The sequence below is a fragment of the Psammomys obesus genome, unplaced genomic scaffold (assembly GCF_907164565.1).
Source record: "Psammomys obesus unplaced genomic scaffold, mPsaObe1.curated_primary_1811, whole genome shotgun sequence".
Taxonomy (NCBI): domain Eukaryota; kingdom Metazoa; phylum Chordata; class Mammalia; order Rodentia; family Muridae; genus Psammomys; species Psammomys obesus.
In genome coordinates, this window is record NW_026585643.1 from 687377 (window position 1) to 704034 (window position 16658).

The window sequence follows — 16658 nt, forward strand, 5'->3', positions numbered from 1 at the left end:
CTACACTGACTGACATCGGGCTCAGCATCAAGCCAGAATTCACAGGCCAGACACATGCCAGACAGCCGCTGAGCCCTGAGGTCAAGAAAGGTTCTGTTTATGGAATACTCTCAGAGCACAGGTCCTGGCAGCAGTCTGTTCCCAGGAGCCGCTTTTGCTCTCCACCCCAGCTAGGCAAGAGAGGTAAGGTCTCCACCTAGGCCTTTCAAAGCAGGTAGAAAAGCAGAAGGAAAGTCAGTTTGAGGTTTGTGAAAGTGTTGGCCCAACTGCCCAAATGTAAGAACTCAAGCTGAGTTCTCAACCATGCTGTCAGCAGTAAGCAGAATTCTAGGCGGTGGCAAGCAGATTAAACATTGAACCTCGGTGGAGCCCAAGCAGCAGTCAGAGCTGAAGGCTGGGGATGGTAGAAGAGGGAATGAGATGGAGAAATGTTGGAACCCTGACTGATGACGGAAGCTGCCCCAGAGTTTCAGTCCCCCGAGAACTGGCCTCCCCAGGTTCCCCTCTTAGAACCCTCAACAACTTGGATCAAGGAAACACTAAGCTTTGACCTCACCCTCGCCAGAGATTGCTGCCAGGCTACCACACTTCTCCCTTTGGACCCTTCTTCCCACAAAGGGAATCCTTGGACCCTTCAAGTAAAAGTGGTCCAGCTTTCAGAGTGAGTTCCAGGACAGCTACACAGGGAGACGCTGTCTCCAAAGAGAGAAGAGAAAAGCGAGGCTGGCACTCCTTCACCTCCATGGCTGCATCTCCCAGAGCCTGCTGACACCTTAATCCCTCCACCTCCAGGCCTTTTCCTTCCCAGGACAGCTGCAGCTCGGACAGAGATTACGCTGTTTGGGCTCCTGATTGGGAGGCATCATCGTGTTGGCCGAAACACTAGAAAATAGGAGTCCAGTAGAGAGGCCAGCCCTTGTAGGTCATTGTACGTAGTTTATCCTGTTCTGGTGCAAGCAGGAACTTTTCTTTTGTCAGCCACACTGGAACCCCAGGCTTGTTGGGAAAGGAAACGGACCTTGCACAGACAATATAGGGAAACAGATTCAATCACTGAGGTTTTTTTTTTTTTTTTTTTTTTTTTTTTTTTTTTAAGACTGCCTCAGGCCCACCAAGTACTGGAGTTACAGGCATGTAACACCATACCAGTTTTATACGGTACCGGGGATTGAAGGCAGGGCTTTGTGCCTGTAGGTCTGATTAATGGCTAATCTGGGCTGTCAGCTTGGCTAGTGCCTCTAGAGAACCCTGACTAATGCATTTAGGCATGCACTCTACCAACAGCTCAAGTTTACTTGCCCAAGGGGGGAAAATAGGGTTACTGCTACTGTAGCAAACAACAGAGACAACAGCTTACAAAAAAGAAGGTGGAGGTAGGGCTGTGGACCATACAACAAAGGCTGAGGCAGGATTGTCATGAGTTCAATTCCAGCCCAAGGTACAAAGCAAGACCTTTGGCTAACAGTTCTGGAGATTTTTGCTCTATGATGCTGCTTAGTGCGGGAGCACCACATCATGGCAGAAACTCAAGACGTAATAAAATGATTGATGATATGAACTGTAGGGGAGAAGGAAGAGGCCAGGGTGTCACATTCCTCTTGGGGGCTGTCCTAGCTACGGTAACCACTGCAGTAATAAAACACCATGATGACTAAAAGCAACTTGGAGAGGAAAGGGTTTATTCAGCTTACGCGTTGCTGTTCATCATTGGAGGAAGTCAGGACAGGAACGAAAGCAGGGCTGAAACCTCGTGATAGGAGCTGATGCAGAGGCCGTGGAGGGGTCCTACTTAGTGGCTTGTTCAGCCTGCTTTCTTAGAGTCCAGGACCAGGAGCCCAAGGATTGCCCCACCCGCAACAGCCTGGGCCCTTCCCTTCAATCACTAATTAAGAAAATGCCCTTCAGCTAGACTCTCCCAGCCCCAACCCCACTCCCAGTCAGAGGCCTGAACCCTGGGCCTTGGCCTTGCTGGGCAAGCACTCTACCACTGAACTAAATCCCCAACCCCATCTATAGCTGATCTTACCAAGGCATTTTCTCAACTGAGGTTTCCTCCTTTCAGATGACTCCAGCTTGTGTCAAATTGACATAAAACTAGCCAGGACAGAGGTACACATCCCACTAAGCCCCACTGCTTCAAAGTACAATAAAACCTCTGAGGCATAGTCTAGATTCAAAATACAGCATATGTCCTTTTAAATGCTGTGGGACAGTATCACTGAGGGGCCCAGTCTCAGATGTGCGGGACACCCAGAAGACCCCTAGAAGGGAGTGAGGAAATAAGGGTTGGGCTGGGGATGCAGCAGCAGAAATTTCTAGCCCCCTCTCGGTGTGACAATGGGGAGGGCTGTTCAAAGTGAAACACCCGAGGTTCCTGTGGTCCAAGACTGGAAGGGGGCAGGATAGAGTCCCAGTGGGAAACTTGCCAGGGTCTGCAGCTTTTGACTCACATAATATAAAAGACAGAAATCAAGCCCTTGAGTTTTGCAGATGAGTAAAGCTTACGTCTTTAGGATGTTTTCTAAGTTTAGTTTTGAGACAGAATCTTGCTGGATAGGTCAGCCTTGGTCTTCCAACTCCATAATCCTGCCTCACCCTCTGGAGCATTTGTTCTCAACCTGTGGGTGGAGACCCCCGTGGGATGTGAACGACCTTTCCCAGGGGTTGCCTAAGACCATCAGAAAAAAACAAATGCAGATATTTACATTATGATGCATAGCAGCAAAATAACAGTTATGAAGCATCAATGAAAATAATTTTATGGTTGGGGTCCCCACAACATAAGGAACTGTATCAAAGGGTGGTAGCGTTAGGAAGGTTGATGACCGCTGGCCTGGAGAGATTACAGACATGCCACCGTGCCCGACTACTTTTACAATTTAAACTTCAAAAACAGAGGTAGAGAAGTGTGTCTGGCATCAGGCTTATCTCACATGTTTGATGTCTTATATCTGATCACCAGAACTTCAAAAAATAATAAAATTATAAAAGATAATTGAGGGGGGGGCAGCTGGAGAGATGGCTCAGAGGTTAAGAGCACTGGCTGCTCTTCCAGAGGTCCCGAGTTCAATTCCCAGCAACCACATGATGGTTCACAACCACCTTTGAGATCTGGTGTCCCTTGCTTGCCTGAAGGCACACATCCAGGCAGAACACTGTGTAAATAATAAATAAATAAAGCTTAAAAATAAAAAAACAAAGCTGATGAGCTGGCTCACTGTTAAAGGCACTTGCTCCCAGACCTGACAGCCTGCGCTCAGTACCCACTAGCCACACAGTGGAAGGAGAGAGCAGTTCCCAAGTTGTCCTCTGACCTTTCTCTACATGAGTGCATACATTTGTCCATACACATACATACACAGAAAAAAAGAGAAAAAAAAAAAAAAAAAAAAAAAGCATCCAGACATGGTGGTACCTGTGTAACCCCAGCACTCAGGAGGCTGAGGCAAAAGAATTACCAGGAGTTCAAGGACAGCTTGGGGAACACAGTTCCAGAATTACCATAGTTAAGATTCTCTCTCACACACTCACACACACACTAATGAACACGTACACGGTGGGAACCTGCGGGGGGGGGGGGGGGCTGGAGAGGTGGCTCAGAGGTTAAGAGTGGTTGCTGGTCTTGCAGAGGACCTGAGTGTGCACTCATCACAACTGCCAATAGCTCCAGCCCCACCGGATTTGACACCTTCTTCTGGCCTCTGCAGGCATCTGTATACGTATGGCCTACACACTCATACACACAGAAATAAATCTAAAATACAAAACTTTCCAAAAGGTGCCTGGCAGTGGTGGCAAGTGCCTTTACTCTCACCACTCGGGAGACAGAGGCAGGTGGATCTCTGAGCTCAAGGCCAGCCTGGTCTACAGCCTCTCATAGAAATCCATGGCTACCAAGGTCACTGCTCTGTTCATTTTCCTGTGCCAGAATATACTTTATAAAGCAAACTTGTGAATAAAATAAGTGTCACATTAGCTTCAGTTGTCAAAGCGACATACCTGGGGAGGGGAGCCCTAAATTGAAGGACTGCCTCTGTCAGACTGATCTTGTGGCATGTCTGTGGGGTATTTTCTTGATTGCTAGTTGGTGTGTGCTGTAGGCAGTGCTATCCTGGGCAGGAGCCCTGAACTGTATTTAAAAAAAAAAAAAAAAAAAAAAAAGTGGCTGAGCAATCCTGTAGACAGCGTTCCTCCATAATCTCTGGCCACACTCCTGTCGTGAGTTTGCCCTCCTGTCTTGGCTTCCCCTCATGATGCACTGCACCCTGTTAGCCAAGGTTGTTTTGGGGCTTTTTCACAGCAGCATAGAAGCAAACCAGAGTAATAGGCTGTGGTTGCTGACTGATGGCTCCTCAGTGGGGGGGGGGGGGGGGGGGGGGGGTTAGCTCCTTCAGGGCCTGCCCCAGGGCTGATCTCCAGGTAAGTGGCCCTATACATATTCCCAGGGTTACTAACAGCTTCCTCCATGGAAAAGTCCACTGAGAATGGCAGACTGTATCACCGGTAAAAGAAGGCGGTGGATATTTAAGAGAAGGCAAGCAGCTTTGTGTAGAAACGGGTGGTTGTCTTGGCACTGGGAAGGAAAAAGTAGGAATCCTAGTGACACCTGCGTGAGTGCTTTAGGGACAGGCCACCCACCAAACACTCTAAACCTTAGTCATGACAAGGAAGAGTGTTAACACGGAGAGTACTTGGCAGAGAAGGGCGAAGCAGAGAGGCAGCTGGTTGCTTAGGGGGTGTGGAGGGAGGCTGACGAGAGTGGGAATCTGAGAAAAAAGGGAGCTGGCCAGACCAGCACAGTCAAGGAGTTGCCTGTTCTGGCTTCCCGTAGATTAACACTGGCGGCGCCAACCTAGTGGCAAAATGAAGCTGCACAAAGAGGCTTCCTCGGAGCTCTGCAGACTCTTGCAGCTCCTACTCCAGAAGAGGCAGAGTGAAGGAGACAGACCGTAGGGTGGCCATCCTCCAGCCTTGCCATCTCTTGACCCGTCTCTTCCTCTTTCCAGTTAGCCGTTACTCAGTCTGTCACCCTCTTTTTAGCTACTGAGCACCCACTCTAAGCTGGACGGTGGGAGGTGGGATGGGGGTTGGAAACAAAAGACAAAGCATACAGTCTTTGGACCCTGGAGCAAAAGTCCTGTAGCTCCAGGGGTCCCTGCCTCCTGCCACTCTCAGCTCCTTGATCCGCAGCCCCCTTCCTGCACACTTGCCTTCTGACACCTTCTCTTTCTGCCCCTCTGACTGCTGTTGTGTCCCCACCAAGCTATGCCAGTGCAGGGAAAGCTCCCAGAGGGAAGTGACACAAAGAAAAAGGAGGGGGACAGAAGGAGGGAATCCCGCTTACATCACTGCTCATTAGCATATGTGACCTCATCAGGAGGCGGGACAATTTCCCCAGGTGTCTGGGGGGGGGGGGGAACGAAGTGGGGGGGGCCCCAGTATTTAAAAGGAAAAGCTGACAGTGCTTCTGAGTGAGGAGCCGGTGCCGTGAGCCGCTGGGCTGCGCTCGCACATGCACGCCGAGGCACCCGGACCTTGACACCAATATGGATACGGACACAGAAACCACAGCACTTTGTTCTTCCAGTAGCCACCAGGCCTCCCCACCAGGGACCCCCACACCAGGTGAGGACTTAGCGGAGTAGGATGTGGCTGAAGCCATGGGTGGGGGAGCTGAGCCTTTGGTGGGAAGGTCTGTGTCAGGGGCTCGATGAGAAGGGAAGAGCAAATGCAGACAGGGAGACCCCTGCACTTTTGAGGTCTGGACAGCCGAGGGGGAGGGGAAAAGCTGCCCAGGTGCCCCCTCCCCCAACACTGCCAGGGCTTTGCGAGAGAAACCGGCACTTGGCCCCTAGGTTAACCTCATCCCTGATAGGCAGAGACTTCCAGGAGGGAAGGGGGAAGGAAAGGAGCAGCCCACAAACCCGGGAGTCTCCAGCTGAGGGGGCTTCCCTGGGGACCTGTTGTGAGGGCTTCTTCTAGCTCCATCTTTGGCCGCCTGCCAAATATTGATCCTGTGCTATTTATAGCCTCGCTCCATCCCCCTTTGTTGTGTCTGTTGTTGTTCCTCCAGTTACCCCAACCCTTGAATTGTCATCCTCCTCCCATACACAACTCTCACCACCTCTACCTCCCCGTGAACACAGTATTCTCCCACTCACTGGGACAGGCAAGATTCCAGGAGGACTCTCTCACACACACGAACATGCACCAGAGATGCTCATGTACGAGGACACAGGAGACAGCACACTCCCCTTCTCCAGGCCCCTCCCCCTCCCCCAGACCTAGAAATCAGGCAAAGTTTCGGGTTCTGCCTACACCTGCCAGCGGCAGCTCACAGTTTGGGGACTGAGGTGCAGGAAGCAATAGGAGGCAGGGCCCATTAGTGGAAAGATAGCTTCCCAACCCACTAAGCCTGACGCCTAGTGTAAGGGTGTGCCCGTGTCAGTGTAAGGTGTGAGTGGTGTGTGAGCCCTCGCATAAGTGCCTCCCTCACTTGACGCAAGTTTTGAACTGGTTGTGGCTAGGATCAGCACAGAAAAGCCATCATGCCGGTTCCTTGAAAGTTCATCGCTTTGGGCTTCAGGACAATGTTAGCACCTGAGGCTGAACCAGTGAACCTCAGTTTTTGTTTTTGTTTTTGTTTTTGTTTTTTTTTTGGGGGGGGGTCATGGTCTTTAGCTGGTCCTCTGAAGAAGCAGCTAGAATTAACCTCTCAGTGGATGCCTAGATATACCTCACTCATGGCTTCCTCTTCTCTCCCTCTTTAGAAGCAGATACTACATTTTTGAAACAGAAGCCAGAGAAACTGCTGGCAGAGTTGGACCGGAGTGGGCCACCTCCTGCCCCTGGGGTCCCCAGACGAAGAGGGAGTATGCCTGTGCCCTACAAACACCAGCTGCGGCGGGCCCAAGCTGTAGACGAACTTGACTGGCCACCTCAGGCCTCATCCTCTGGCTCCTCTGACTCCTTGGGCTCAGGGGATGCAGCCCTTGCCCAAAAAGATGGCGTCTTTAAGGTCATGCTGGTGGGGGAGAGTGGCGTGGGCAAGAGCACGCTAGCAGGCACTTTTGGAGGTCTCGAGGGAGACAGTGCTCATGAGATGGAGAACTCAGGTATTTGGGGGGGAACCTTCAGGGCTCTCATCAGAGATGAGAGTGTTCCTGGGGTGAAGAGTTCCTGGAGGAGAGACTCTAAGAGCAGTTTCTCTAGTGCCTTCTATGAGAGTCTCCCTGGAGGAGATTGCCTATGTTGGGGGCTGTACGAGATCCTGATGCCAGCTCTCACAAGGGTTGGGGAGCCTCCTCATACATTTCATTCCCTTTCCCAACAGAGGACACCTATGAGAGACGAATCATGGTGGACAAAGAAGAAGTGACTTTAATTGTTTATGACATCTGGGAGCAGGTGAGGACGAGGATGTGGCGGTGAGCAGGTGAAGCGGCAGGGACTTGGGAGGGGCAGTCTGGCTGAAGATGCTGGCATCACTGATCCTGGTTAGAGCATGACTTTGCATTGCCGCCTCTCAAGGAGAGAAGGCTGGCCGTGGCATGCCTGTTATGGCTCATGGTTGGGATACCCACCATTATTCTGGGACCTTTTGGCTCAGAGAACAGTTCAAATCTGAATTTGACAAACTCTTCAGCTTCAAGTCAGGTTAAACACACAGAAATTGACCCACGCATGCATACGTCAGCCTGGAAGTCTGATATGAAAGGACAAAGGGCTCTATACTACCAGTAAAAGGATGTGGGGCTTCAGAACACTTCAACATAATGTTACAGTTGGGAGCAGTAGAGCATGCCACTCCCAGCATTCAAGGAGGCAGAGGCAGGCGGATCTCTGTGAGTTCGAGGCCAGCCTGGTCTACAAAGCTAGTCCAGGAGAGCCAAAAAAAATTTTTTTTTTTAATTTAAAAAGAACATAATATTACTGTATAGAAAGAAGAGGCTAAATTGTGTTTGTTTTAATTTTTAGCTCTTTATGTTGGGGAACAGGGTCTCACTGTAGTCCACACTGGCCTAGAACTCACAACCCTCTGCTTGCCTTAGCCTGCTGCGTGGGGCTTACAACATGCTGGCCTCTCTGCACGAATACCAGGCAAGCCTTCTCCCAGTTGTGCTCTCCACCCCCAGTCCTTCCATATTCCTGAATAACATCCTCCCAAACCAAGGGCTTACGTCTAAGTAAGTAGATGGCTAACCTACTCTGAAATCCTATTTCCCCAATTCTCCCACGCGGGACTCACATCACTAACTTCTCCATCATCCACAAGGTCCCTGGCTGTTGGAATTCTGCCATTAACTAGCTTCCGGTCCTAAACAAGTGGTCTCTCTCACAGTCAAATTACTGGTGGCTGAGCTGCAGGTTCCAGGCTATGCCTCCAGTCCTGGCATTTTATGGTTCTCTGCTCATCTGTTAGGGAGACGCAGGAGGATGGCTGCAGGACCACTGCCTTCAGACGGGGGATGCCTTTCTCATCGTCTTCTCAGTCACAGATCGACGAAGCTTCTCCAAAGTTCCAGAAACCCTTCTTCGGCTCCGGGCTGGGAGGCCCCACCACGACCTACCTGTCATCCTTGTTGGAAACAAGAGCGATCTGGCGCGGTCCCGGGAGGTATCTCTGGAGGGTGTGTATCCTGAACCCATTCTGTACTTGAAATCTCAAGAGCTGACTTTAAATGTCACTTTTCCCGGGAAGCCTCCCCCCCCCCCCCAAACTGGTGCATGAGCTCTTGCATTTAGAACCTGGGTCAAGGAAAAGCCCCACTACCCAGCTTCTGGGGTCCTCACTAGCCTTCCTGGGCACTTTGCCCTCCCTTTCGCACCTCAGCCATAGGATCCCAGCCCAGCTGTGAGTTGGGATTCGGTGGTCCCATCCCCATCTCCCGCCCCACCTGTGCAAAGCCCACTCTAGGCAAGGGCAAAGCTGCCCAGCAGGCGCCTGAGCGGCTTCCTTCCTGCAGAGGGTCGCCATCTGGCCGGGACGCTGAGCTGCAAGCACATCGAGACTTCGGCCGCACTGCACCACAACACTCGTGAGCTCTTCGAGGGCGCCGTGCGCCAGATCAGGCTGCGGCGGGCCCGGGGTCATGCCGGGGGCCAGCGACCCGAGCCTGGCAGCCCCGACGGCCTCGCGCCGCCCACGCGCCGCGAGAGCCTCACCAAGAAGGCCAAGCGCTTCCTCGCCAACCTGGTGCCTCGCAACGCCAAGTTCTTCAAGCAACGCTCCAGGTCGTGTCACGACCTCTCCGTGCTCTGAGCCGCGGTCGCCATGGTCACTGCAGTCGCCATGGTCACCGTGCCCTCCGCTCGCCCCCTCACCCCACTCCTGTCCGTCTAGGAAACCAAAAATACCCAGGATGCCCTGGTGTGAGCGGGAGGCGGGGCCGGGTGCCTGGTAGGTTCACCACCACCACCACCGGCACCCTGGTCTGAAAGCCGACCACTCACAACGCCTCAAGACCTGCAAGTCAGGGAACAAATCCGTGCTGCAAGGTATTTTTTTTTTTTTTGTTATTACTAACTCGCAAGAAGCCACCTCTCCCGGAAAGAGACTCCAAAAGCTAGTACTGGGAAAGTGCTTTGTAGCCTCCTGGATGGGAGCTGACTTCCTTGGTACTCTGAACATGCCTTACCTTTAAGAAAGTTTTAAAGGTAAAAACCCAGAGCTGAGTCTTTAGAGATAACTGAAAACGTTCTCTTATCCTCTGCCCTGGTCCACTTTGCTCTTAAGAACTTCTTTCAAAAACGGGCCTGGAAGCTATTCTTGAAATTGGACTCTGATTTACCATTCTACTATGACACGTCCCCATTAAGGTTACTGAAGTGAAGATGTGGGCAGACTTTCTGCATTTAGATGTCCTAAGGTAGAGCTGAGTGCTGGCAACTCCTTTGGCCAGGGCCTAGAAGGCACCAGCGAGGAGCCACCCTTTCTCCCTTCCAATAAAATTTTTTTTCTATTGCACTGTGTTCATCTTGGCTTTCTGTTCTGATGGTTCCCAGAGAAGGAGATGTGAGGGGAAGCTTCTGTTACAGGCAGGAGAACTTGGGAGGCCCTGTGAAGCAAGGACTGGGCATCTTTAGGAAAGATGGAGCTGGCTGGGTCCTGGGGCAGGCACTCAGCAACAGTGAGACAACAGATCTGGAGAGAAACAGGCCTGGAAGTGGTCTAGAGGAGTCCCAGTCTCCAGCGCTGGCTCCCAGTTCTTTGTCCTCCCCATCCTGCAGGGTCCTGATGGGGAGCTCCAGAATCGCCAGCTTTGACTTGGCTTGGTTCAGGGTGGAGGCGATGCCCCGCCAGGGATGCCCGTTAGCTGGGGCATGCCAGGGTGGGCTTTTGTCTTCCCTAGCAGGGCCCCACAGCTCCAGCTGTCACCTGCAAAGCCTGTGTGAGAACTGAAGCTGTCACTGCCTCCCCTGGGGACACCCACGCCTGCTGCTGCCTGAGCCATGAGTTTGAACAAAGAGAGCAGAGGCAGCAGCTCTCCTCACCTCTAGACATTTAGTTCAGCTACCTGTGTGCTGGAGAGCCAGGCCTCCAACCCACCCCAGGCTGTGTCCTAGAACCTGGTGGAACGAGGTGAGGTCCTTGCTTCTGAAGTCCTGTGGCTAGGGAGCAGGCCAGCCCAGCCAAGGATGAGGTGGGAATACAAATGATGGTGTTATCCTTAGGAATAGATTAACCTTTATTTGTGGATTCCTTAAAGACCTTATAAGGCGTTGCTGTCTGTTTTACATCGGAAGAGATGGTTTCAGTACCTTGCCTGCAGTTACCCAGTAAACAGCAGGGCAGGAATCTACCGGGTACCTGCTTTGGTTCTAGTTTTAAATCTGCAATTCGACACCAATGAGAGAGAAGCATAGAAGAGAAGATGGAGGATACAATGGAAAGAGCCATGTGCAATGGCTGTGGTAAAAGGCAGGGGGATATTGCCTGGCTACGGTGCAGTTAGTGAGAAGGCCTGAAGCCCCGTAGCCGGTGAATAGAGGAAGTTCAGATTTTGAAAAGCAGGAAAACAGGCCGGGCCAATAAGGGACCAGATGGTTGTACATTTGGGTTGAAACCTCAGGGACATGAAGAGGGGGGTAAGAGATGAGCTCGGAGAAGATTTGGAGCCCTACCACAAAGGACCTTAAATGTCAGCAAAGGAGTTTGTGCCTAGCTGCAGGAAGTGAGTCACTGAAGGTCTCTGAAAGTGTGGCATGCTACCAATGGTCCTTTGAGACGAGGAGTCTGGCAGAGTTGTACATGGGCTGGGACAGCAGTGAGTGGAAAGAGCTGCTTTCCCCTGAGTTCTGGAAGAGGGACATGCATGGCGGTGGTCCTGGGCCACCCTATGGGGCCGGCAATAGAAAGCACAAGAAACATGGGCTGGAAGGTCAGAGCTTAGGGGACCTAGTCCCGCCCTTGGGAGACTGAACAGGAGGATCTTGAGTTCAAACCCAGCCACACGGAGCCAAGGATTGCCTAGCATCCTGATCCTCTTGTTTCCACCTCCGAAGCGGTTCAGTTACAGGAGCCTGGCTTTCTGGGTACTATGGAGTGAACCTAAGGCTTCATGCAGGCTAGACGTCCCCAGCCTTGATTGATTTTTTTTAATTGGAACTGGAGAAATGGCTCAGTTAAGAGCTGCTCTTGCAAAGGACCCAGGGTTCATTCCCAGCATCCACATGACAGCACAAAACTGTAACTCCAGTTTCAGGGGATTTGACACCCTTGGTCTGATCTCTGTAGGTACCAGGCATGTAAGTGATACACAGACACACATGCAGGAAAAACACCCATACACATGAAATAACAAACTAATAAAATTTATTATTTCATTTGCTTGTGTGCTGGGGTATAAGCAAGCCATGGTAGCATGTGGAGATGGAGGGTGGCTTGCAGGAGTTGGTCTTCTCCTTCCGGTAAGGGTCTGGGAATGGAACACTGCCTGTCAGCCTGTTCTCTCAATACCCTTGCCTCAGCCTCCTGGGACTACAAGTATAAGCCACCATAGCTGGTTTTGAATTTCTTTCTTTCTTTTTTTTTTTTTTAATATTTTATTTTTCTTTTCTGTGTATGGATATTTTGCCCAAATGCATACCAGTGTGTATGCAATGCACTGTGGCGTCCACAAGGGGGCATTGGATGTCCCAGAACTAGAGTTGTAAGCCGCCCTCCCGTATAGGTGCTAATGACTGCACCTGGATCCTCTGCACGCGTAGCCAGCGCTCTCAACTAGTGAGCCACCTCACCAGCTCCCCAGGTTTGCATTTTCAACCATGACATTTGTTGCTTGTTCAAAGACCAAATAAGAATAAAACCAGGCATGAAAGTTCATGCCTGCAGCCCCTGAAATTGAAAGGTAGCCTTGTCTCAACAAATAAATAATAATTTAAAATTGTCAGGCTGGGTGTGGTGCTGCATGTGTTCAGTGCCAGCACTCAGGAGGCAGAGGCAGGTGGATCTCTGTGCTCAAGGCCAGCCTGGTCTATGCAGTGAGTCCAGGACAGCCAGGGCTACACAGAGAAAAAAAAAAAAAAAAAAACACCGTCTAAAAAAGTAAAAAGTATGTATATTAAATAATATAAAAATAAAGTCAATGCTACAGAGAAAGGAGGACCAAGGAGAGCCCTGGGCACAGAGAGGTGAGGAAGAGTCAAGAAGGGTACCTTTCCCACAGTAGATGCTTCAGGCATGAATACTGCATACTCAAGTCGATGGGAGGACCTCCCCCAGGAGGAGAGCCACAGAGCAGAAACCTCCCTCCCTCCAACTCAGCCAGTCCCATCAGCCAGTCCCATCTGTGTTCCCTCCAGACGCCTACGGGAAAGATCTCAGAACAGACAGAAGCCAAAGCCAGGCTCCCACAGAACTTGGGAGAGTAAGGTCTCCTCTGAGAGCCTGGCCATCTTCCCTCTACCCAAGGCAAAGTGGAGTTGTTGGCCTGGCCTGGGGTGAGCTGTCAGCAGCTAGTCGTGGGGCCTAAGTTGCCTGTGGCTGAGTCAGATGCCCACAGCCTCTTAAACTCTCTTAAACTCTGTGAATGTGTCTTGAAGGCCAGGCCCCCTTACCCTCTCCTACCATTCCTGTAATTTTGTTTATAAAGTTTCCTCAGCATCTGGACTTTCTATGCTTTCCTCTGAGGAGCCAAAGAAAGAGGACAATTCTTTGTGGAGGAAAATGTGTTTCCATTCTGGACCTTTGCCACACTTGTGACTTCAGGCTCTGCCACAGCTAACCCCCTCTAGACTAGAATGGGGGGTGGGGTGTCGTCTCTGAAAGGGTGCAGGCACTGTGGGGAGAAGTCCTCTGGGAATCCCAGGAAGCCCACACATGTCTTCCTTGTCAATCCAGCAGTTTTTATGCACACTAATCTTAAGTGTATTTCTCCGGGAATTTAATATTTCAATCACAAATGTTTGAAGACATTTTGTTCCCCTCCGCTAGTGAGCATATGCAGTAAGCCGTGAACTGTGCTGGGAAGACAGATCCGTGCACGACACACTCAGAACCTTGAGGAGCTTTCTGTTAAAGCTGGAGATCGGGGCGCGATGGTGAGACACACAGAGAGACAGAGACAGAGAGACAGATTGGCAAAAGAAGGAAAAACACTCATTGTGAAACAAGATAAGAAAGTAAATGTTGGAGCTCACTTCATCCCTGTGCAGCAGGCAAAAAGATCTGGGTATATGGTGATGCCAGCTTGGCACGGGTCTCCTCCTTCTCAGTCCCTTCTTCCTGGCCCAAGGTCCTTTTCACCTACTTCTTTTTTTCTCTCTTGAAGGTAGGGTCTGGAACACGCTAGCACTCTGCCACTAGCTGGGCCTCCCTCTCGTTGTTAAGAAAGAAAGATTTAAAAAATAAAGTTTATTTTGTTGCATTTGTGTGTGTGCATGTGTGTGCTTACGTACAAGCCATGGATACACGTAGGGGTCAGAGGATAACTTGTGAGGTTCTGTTCTTTCTCCCTAACGTGGATCACTGGCATGAAACACAGTCATCAGGCCTGACAGATAATGCTGGCTGTCTTGCCGCCCCATTTGTGCTGCGTTGTTTTTTTGTTTTGTTTTATTGTGTTTCCTAAATTTTTATTTTTAATTTTTTTGAAAAGAAATTTAGACAGGTTCTAACTAAGTTGCCCAGGCTGGCCTTTCATTCACCTCAGGCAAACTTTGACTTAACAGTCATCTTTCTGTCTCATCCTGCAATGCCTGGGGTTGTGGGCCTGTACCATCCGGTCTGACTTCATGTATTTGAATACAAAGGTCAGACGTCCACAGCTGGCTGGCTTTGTAAGACTCAGGCTGTAAATGTGAATTTAGTGTAACCTTGCAGGCTTTTGATCGGCACTCTGAATGTTGTCCTTTCCGTTTCAGAACCTTATACTGAACCCCAACAATATAAGATGTTCAGAAACATTTTATACTGCTGTAAATATAAATGGTAGTCATGAGAACTAAAATACAAGGGCAGCTGGTAGGAAGGGGTGGGGAGAGGTGGGGCAGAGACAAGGGTATCTGTGGGATTCGCTATCCAGATGGCCTAGCCTAATTGGTGAGCTCCAGGCCAGTGAGCAACCCTGTCTCAAAGGTCAAGATGGGTACACCTGAGAAGCAACACCTGAGGCTGACCTCTGACCTTCCCATATGGGTACACACACACACATGTTCCCTCATGAACACACACACACACATGCATGTGCACATGTGCGAGAGCACACAGACCACACACACAACTAGAGATGTAGCTCAGCTGGTAGAGCACTTGCCTAGCATGCACAGGGCCCTGGGTTCCATCCTGGCACTAGGAAGATAAAAAGAAAAACAAAGCAGAAGAGCAGAGATCTTTAGAAATCTGTCATGTGCCAGGTGTGGTGGTGCACGCCTGTAATCCCAGCACTCAGGGAGGCAGAGGCAGGTGGATCTCTGTGAGTTCCAGGCCAGCCTGGTCTACAAAGCAAGTCCAGGACAGCCAAGACTACACAGAGAAACTCTGTCTCAATAATAATAATAATAATAATAATAATAACAACAACAAAAAGAAAAGAAAGAGAGAGAAAGAAGGAAGGAAGGAAAAGAAAGAAAGAAAGAAATTGGTTAAGTGATTCACAGTGGAATTCACAGTGGGGTCACAGTCCTGACCCCTCTTTAGGCACCCAAGAAAAAAAAAAGCCTGACACTACTCTGGACACACGTGTGCTTCCCAGCGCACATTTCTGTGGGACACACAGGCAACCCATTACTAGGGTTGGTGGCTTGGGGGAGTTTTAGAAAGAAATTTTCCAGGATAGGAGCACGCTATGGGGAGCCACAGGCCGATGTTGTATGATTGTGGGAGCTGTAGAGTCTACTAAGGATAGGAACCAGGTGGTGGTGGCACCCGTGTTCAATCCCAGCACTCAGGAGGCAGAGCAGGTGGATCTCTGAGGCCAGCCTGGTCTACAGAGTGAGTTCCAGGACAGCCAGGGCTACACGGAGAAACCCTGACTGGGATTTGGGGGTGTGGAAGGGATGGACTGTAGCCGCATTCTAGGCTTCTTTCTTCATGGCCAACCAAAGCACAGACACTAGATAGCTAGGTGGGGCTCACCTTGAATTTTCAGAGCTGTCTTCGTTGTGATTTGACTGCACAGAGCCTCAGGCGTAGAATGGTCAGGTTAGTGAGATCCGTCTCCCTTTCATTAGGCTCAATGTACACATACGGAACTTGAGATTTTAACCAGGAACTCCTTAATCTCACATCTCCCCACCCACCCTTGTAAATTTTGAGTATTTTCTAAAATGAGGATGCAGTTAGGAGGGGAGTCAACTGAGTGAGCCCCCAGGAGAGTGGGGATGATGACAGTGACAGGCTAACAAATTCTCAGCTCTTACTTAGCATCTCATTTAATACTCAGAACGCACTTACGGAACAGGCACTGCCATCATTTCCTTTTACAGATGGGGAATCTGAGGTAAATGAGAGCCGAGCTTAGTCAGCTGCTCATGACAGAAGAGGACCCTGAACCAACCATGCAGTTGGTTCCCTGAGCCTGCAGAGCGCCCAAATGCTCAACGCTGACTTGAACACATCCTTTCTAGAACACTGGCAAACATTGGACAAGTGTCTGATTTCCAAGGTCACGGTTTTCCCCTTCCTAAGCCCAGCACTGACTGGCTCCTTTCCAGTCTTCAGCCGACCCCATCCATCTACAAAAACAAAAGTGCCTAATGGCTCTGCAGTAACTTCGGCCAAGAACAGATCATCTGAACAGTCAGCAGAGCACCCAACCTTAAAAGTGGTCCTTAAGTGCCAGCTGGTGGTGGCACACACTTTCAATCCCAGCACTCAAGAGGCAGAGGCAGAGGCAGGCCAGTCTCCAAGATGGAAGCCAACCTGGTCTACAGAGCAAGTTCCAGGACAGCCAAGGGCTACAGAGAAACCCTGTCTTGAAAAACAAACAGACAAGTGGCCTTGGAGTGGATCTTCCTTCACATCCGCTTTCCCACATGATATCAGTCCACATGTCCACAGCTCTCCGTCAGGAAAAGTCTTGAGAGCAAGCCAGCTCTGGATGCTCAGCACACAAACTGTGCAAGTGAAGAGAAAGGAGGATTGGAGCTAGAAGATTCAGACACACTATTCAGACCAAAATTCCTTCCTGTATACAGCTCATCCAGCAAGTGCCTTC

The 16658-nt window shown here is 50.4% G+C and overlaps 1 protein-coding gene across 1 annotated transcript; it reads left to right on the forward strand.

Annotated features, from left to right (window-relative positions):
• The first annotated feature begins 5484 nt into the window (after positions 1-5484).
• Positions 5485-9936, forward strand: Rem2 (RRAD and GEM like GTPase 2). The gene is made up of 5 exons (XM_055615730.1): positions 5485-5625; positions 6771-7115; positions 7334-7407; positions 8423-8630; positions 8967-9936. The coding sequence occupies exons 1-5, from the start codon at positions 5547-5549 to the stop codon at positions 9260-9262; spliced, it is 1002 nt and encodes a 333-aa protein (XP_055471705.1). The 5' UTR covers positions 5485-5546; the 3' UTR covers positions 9263-9936.
• Positions 9937-16658: the final 6722 nt, after the last annotated feature.

Bases quoted from the DNA above. Each gene is read 5' to 3' on its own strand.
- Rem2 (XM_055615730.1), top strand. From the start codon at position 5,547: ATGGATACGGACACAGAAACCACAGCACTTTGTTCTTCCAGTAGCCAC. The intron at 5,626-6,770 runs GTGAGGACTTAG...CTCCCTCTTTAG, and splicing joins ACCAGGGACCCCCACACCAG to AAGCAGATACTACATTTTTG. The intron at 7,408-8,422 runs GTGAGGACGAGG...CTCATCTGTTAG, and splicing joins TTTATGACATCTGGGAGCAG to GGAGACGCAGGAGGATGGCT.